At 45.0% G+C, this 5,969-nt stretch overlaps 1 protein-coding gene across 1 annotated transcript; it reads right to left on the bottom strand.

Moving 5' to 3' along the window:
* Window positions 1–3,698: 3,698 nt before the first annotated feature.
* Window positions 3,699–4,364, bottom strand: CCR75_004805 (uncharacterized protein; the record flags this gene model as incomplete). Its single annotated transcript, XM_067962891.1, has 1 exon — window positions 3,699–4,364. The coding sequence occupies one exon, from the start codon at window positions 4,362–4,364 to the stop codon at window positions 3,699–3,701; it is 666 nt and encodes a 221-aa protein (XP_067817306.1).
* Window positions 4,365–5,969: the final 1,605 nt, after the last annotated feature.

The following is a 5,969-nucleotide window of genomic DNA, read 5'->3' as shown; positions in this document are numbered from 1 at the left end:
GAGCTGCTAGGTAGCAAGCTCCACATGTCGACCGCAGATCATCCCCAGACCGATGGCCAAACAGAACGTGCCAATCGGGTCGTGGCGGATGTCTTACGCACTATAGCAACTCCCAAAGAGTGGAGCAAGCAATTGCCCTTTGTGGAGTTCGCTATAAATAACAGTGTTCACGCCAGTACGGGTGAGACACCGTTTTATATTAACGGACTGCGCCATCCTCGGACGCCAGTCTCGTTTGTGCGCAGCCCAATTCTTAGTGGGGGGGAGCCCCTCACTATGCGAAAGAGGGACATAGTTTCGTCAATATGACGATGACCCATGAGGGTATCATCTCAAAGAGAGAAACTTGCCCTAGTGACCCTGCCAGCTTCGTAGTGGTAAATGAAACTACGCCTTATGACCGACCTCTTGGCGGTATCATAGGCGAGTTTGATGCCAAAAGCGTGAGTGAGGCTCAACGCTTTGTGGATGAGCGATTAGCCATCACACATAAAGTCCGTGACGCAATGGCAAGCGCACAGGACAAGCAAAAATTATATGCGGACCGAAATGGTCGCAAAAATAATGAACGCTTTAGAGTGGGTGAAAAAGTACTATTAAGTACTGCCACCCTACCTAAAAATGCAATTCTGTACTAGCTGGAGGTACTACGAAGTTGTTGCCGCGTTTCATTGGGCCCTTTATGGTGGTAGAAGAGGTTGGAGACCTAAATTATAGGCTCACCCTTCCCCCGTATATGAAGACGCACCCCGTATTCTACGTGGGTCGTCTGGAACGGTATGTAGATCCAAATGAGGTCACATATCCCCATCCGTCCAAGGAGACCGACGGTGACGCCGATTATGAGTCGACCGTCGCTTGGGTGAGGGGGACGGTGAAGGCGAAGTTGAAAATCGGACCGATGCCTCCCACCACGAACAGGACTTGGAAAGCGAGGGACATCACGCGGGTCACGCGGATCCCTCAGCATTATTTTTTCAAAGAGGTCCAAGTGATTCTTCAGGCGTTCATAACCCTGACGACCCTTCGCTCGGACATCAACGAGATCCGAAATCAGTCGCGAGACTTGACCCTCGAGATCCGCAATACGTCGTTCAGCAGCGCTTAACGCCTGGGACTGAACGGACGAAGGTAAGGCAGCCGTGAGTAGGTGGTCGAGATCGCCGCTCCTATCGAGCGCCACCTGCACTGATGGATTCGGGTGGAAATTTACGCTTCCTTGTTGGAAGGTTGCTTGCCCACCGCTCCGTGAGGCAAGGGTATTAGATCCTTGTCCAATGGAAAGGTTTCTCGAAGAGTATTGACTCTTGGAAACCGATCGATACCCTACGTATTGATGTGCCCGGCTTGGTGGCTGCCTATGAAAAGGAGCACCATCTGAGGCCCCGCCTCTTCGCTAGTCTCAAATGAACTATCAGAAGTAGCGATGTGAGAAGAAACAGGGGGTACAGTACCGCCCATGATTTCTTTTACACGCAAGCGGGCGAAATTAAGTCGCTGCGACCGCTGTTTCATCGCATCGGAATGCGGATGAATGCGGCGCAGGAATTTCGCCTCGTATTGGTCGGGCGTTTCAGTTGAACGCAAACACGACCAAGATCGGGAAAAAAAAGTCGCCCAAGCGATTTTCCTAAACCCTCCATTATTTAAAGAAGCCATAATAATTATGTGCATCTACAAGATCGCGCTCTAGGAGCGACGCTCTTGGTCCGTTTAAACAAGGCCATTTAGATGGAGATGACATCTTCGGAATGCCACCCGTCACATAGCCACGTTCTAAACGACTGGCTTGTGACACCGACTGAGCACATTCACGTGTCGTCGGCGGAGCTTTATTCTCTATGTCAGAACCATAATGGATTATGGTCTGAGCATAAGGCGTTGTGGTTATACCCAACGAAGAAGCGGCTGCTCCTTTATGGGCAGCGCTCTCATTACCTGTCGTCTGCGCATCCAGCGCAGACGACGAGACAGCATGCGTAAATGCTGCTGTCTCCATGTTGTGAGCCATGAGAGAGTTCGGATGGGCAATAATGCGCCATCATCCTTTCTCATGAGCTCGTTGTCCGCATCACTACTATGATGTGACGGCAACGGTGTCGACTCATTGTATTCGACAATGAGCGATGGATCAACATCCTCACTGTTAAAGTGGAATGATCCTTTAGCCCTGTTAACGCGACAGCAGTAGTAGCTGTCGGCGTTTCGACTAAGACATTTGACGCGGCCGGCGAATTAACGCGGCGCGTGCGCTTAGTGTGAGGTTGAGTGGGCGTCTTCGCAGACGAAACACCAACGTAGCTCCTTTTAGATGGCATCTTTGGCGCCGTGTATGGAAACACGTGCGCTAGAGTGATTGAGTGAACTAGCGGAGCGTAAAGCTGCTCGCAGTTTTTCTCTCCTCTTTGACAAATTTAGAAATGTAAATTTGTTCTTAAAGGGGGGGGGGGTGTAACGGACTAAAGTTGCCCTAATATTACACAGTCCCCGTAAAGTAAACTTAGTGTACTTAAGGGGATGGTCAATTACTAAATAATAGTTATTAGACCCAGCATTCGGGTGTGGTGCACATTTGTGACCAACCCTTTTGTATGTGATGCACATGGGTGCATTCACATTAGGAGAGATGACGCCCAGCGTCATCCGTTACGCGAGGTATCTAGAAATATACGCTTGCAATACATATTAAGTGTTATCTATCGAGATGACATTTTAATTTGTAAGAACAGGTATTTATGTTTAATACGATTAAATATAAATCAGTCTAAAATTTAGTTTCTACTGCACTTACTCTACGGTAAGTGCGCACGAGGAGACGGATTACCGCTCCCGTGACGACACTTAATCAGAGTACTTAGTGTATTGGGTGAGGTCGCTTACGTGCCCACCACAACTACCTCACTGCACGCAAGAGAAGCAGGTTAAACCGCTTCCTTGCTGTGCTAGGGTGTGTGTCTAAGTAGAGCGTGGCCGCATTACGACGTGCCCGCCTACATTCTGTCAAGAGTTCCCTATCATGCTTGTAGAATGTTCGAGATAGAATGCTCACGCGCCCTCGCATAGACTTAATCAATGCGAAGGCACATGGGCATTGTATCTTCAACAATCTTCGAGCTTTGATTTATCGTGGTAGGTGAGCAAAAAACCACGTGGTTTTCCATTTTGATTTGATTATTCTTAATTTGAAGCGCTGCCATTTGGAAGGCGCTGCATGCAAACGCGTGTCGTTTCTTGCAACGGGTTGCAGACCTTTCTATTCCCCATATTTATGGCAGTTATTGATCATGCGAGATGGTCGGTCATCCTAGAAGGTTCTTAGCACTTTTAATTGTTTTTAAATATTTCAGATTTAAATGGAAATTTGCGAAGCACCCTAGCTAATTAAAAAAAATAGATTTTGGCCGCCAGATTTATATCTGGTGGCGACCACATTTATTACCCATAATAAATGGGATTTAAGTAACTAACTATTTTAAAATTAGATAAAAGTTTTTTTTACCCATAAAGTAAATGTACCACAACAGCGGTTCTCCAACCGATGCGGGGCTTCATATATTTTTTTAGCTCAAAAGTTTGCCTGATATGCTTCTATCTACCATACTAGATGAGGCACGTGTTCCTCGCGGCCGTGCATAAACTCTTGTGGCGTCACCAGAAGCTACAAGTCGTTTTTAAAATGCCATGTGCATCGCACAAACTCACATGTTTAGCGCCGGAACAAGCTTTTTAGCATCCCGCTCTTGCTCAACCAGATATTCCATGAAGCCGTACCGAAGCCGCTCAGCAGTGGCAACGTCGTCCTTTTGCTTTTTGTCAAGACGCGAGTTGATGTGTTCAATGAGATCTTTTTCTTGTATATTTTCTTTTTCGAGAAGGGCTTTTACTCCATATACGTCATTGTCGCGTCTAGTCTTGGCAGTCGACTCACAAGCTCTCACATACTCGGACAACTCGTCGAAATCCCACAACTTTCTGCCACCAACAAATATATGAAGTATTGCTTCGGCGGACGTTGTCTTTTCGGTTGGATATTTATCAGCCATGTCAAAAGAGCGTCCAAACTCCGTCTTCACAGGAATAGGCTCACGATATTTTGTAGCTCCAAAAATTTTACCGAATGCCTTATAAAGACACTCAAGTACTCTTCGGTACGCATTTATCAACATCGTCCACCTTTCCTCGCCGACATGTTCGTTTGTCTCAGCGGCTAAGAACCTCTCTGATCCTCTGAGGGTCCGATCTAGCGAGAAAGCACGGGAGCTAGGTCTCTTTATTTCGAAGCTTGTGTCCACGGAAGAGATCGCGAGAAGTGCGACCCCTGCAAGACCCCAAAGCCCAATTAACAGCATGGCCAGGCGATCCATTGTTCACTGCAGAAGATTACAACTTGTATGTACTTATCAAATCTCGAGCCAATTCCGAGCCTTTTTTGTCTAAACAAGGTTGTAACCCAAAACGGAAAATGAAACTTGAATGAATGTAAGAGCTAAAACAATACATACACAACCCTTTCACAAGCTAACTTTTGCAAATCTAATGCTTTCCTTAAGCTACCGGAATTTAATTTATAGATGTATTATGACGCGCTTGTCTGCTGGGTTTATCGAAACTCGGACACGATGAAACGGTGTATCCGCTGCATAAATATTATTACCTATAAAATAGAATCATAAATATTTACTTTCTATGAGAAAAAATAATTAAGAAGTATGAAATTATAATTGTTAATGTATTTCATGCTTAACATTCCCAATATTTACCAAATTCGGTAACGAAAAAGCAACATGATAGTTGTAACGGGCTTAAGTTGCCCTATGTAACACAATCTTCGTAAAGTACACTTTGTGTGCTAAGGGGAAGTAATTCGACCCACCACTTTGGTTCACATTGTGACCCACCCTTGTGTATGTGATGCACCTGAGGGCATTCACAATAACGGATATGACGGCTAGTGTAACGGGGTGTATCGTTACATGAAATTAACACTTAAAGGCTGTTTATTAATATATTATCTAAAAGGTAGATAATATTTGGAGGATATTACTTTATGTAGTAATATCCTGAATTCTTATCCATAAATAGGTATAGACCATTATGTCTATTTATTCCGCAGACTAATCAGCTGATAGTAATCAAAGAGAGTTACAAGATAAGATAGATAAGAATTCACTTACATATTTAGTATTAGTTTAAAGTTAAGTCAGCATTTACAAAGATAGATTAAGAGACACATGACTATATTAATACAGTTTTCATTTTACCCTCTTGAGTTAACTAGTCTTAAAAGAAGTCTTCCTCTTACGTACAGTATACGTCACCTAACGAAATGCACCACTCACAACTGAAGCAGCGTGAAGTGGACTTGTACTGAAACAGTACAAGTCGTTGCCCCGTTACACCTGGTAGCACTTTGTAGTTCGTCCAAGGACCACATTTTCCACATCTAACGTGGACATGTTCGATGATAATGAAAATACGCATCATGTTTCCCGTGAAAGCTACTCCTTTTTAAGTGATATATAAAGGGGTGCGGTCGAACGAATGCGTTCGACCGTAGGAAACGATGCAATCTTGGCAATGCTGTCCAATTTGGACAGATATGCCCTCCATTCAGCAATCGCCAAGTTCATAAAACATGAACTTGACGAGATGAAGAAGAAAGTAGCCTTGCTGAATCAGCAAGGCTCTTAACAGGCAGAACTGTTGAGGTTACAACAGGTACAGACCCCTGTACCTGGGATGACGCAAACGCGTCGTCCCGAAACTTTAAAGATTGACATCTCTAAGTATGGGGGAGTCGAAGAAGACTCCCTTTTGAGATGGTTTGTCGAATTAGACGATGCCATAAGGGCACGTCACATTATCGACGAGCAAATGCAAATCGCATTCGCTCAATCAAATCTGGCAGGTCGTGCCAAAACTTGGGCATTGGGCCTTAAGTTACGCGACCCATATGTTTTTGGGTCGCT

This window comes from Bremia lactucae, linkage group LG11 (genome assembly GCF_004359215.1).
Source record: "Bremia lactucae strain SF5 linkage group LG11, whole genome shotgun sequence".
NCBI lineage: Eukaryota > Oomycota > Peronosporomycetes > Peronosporales > Peronosporaceae > Bremia > Bremia lactucae.
Note: the sequence above shows the minus strand (reverse complement) of the source record. Positions and strands in the feature narration are given on the sequence as shown.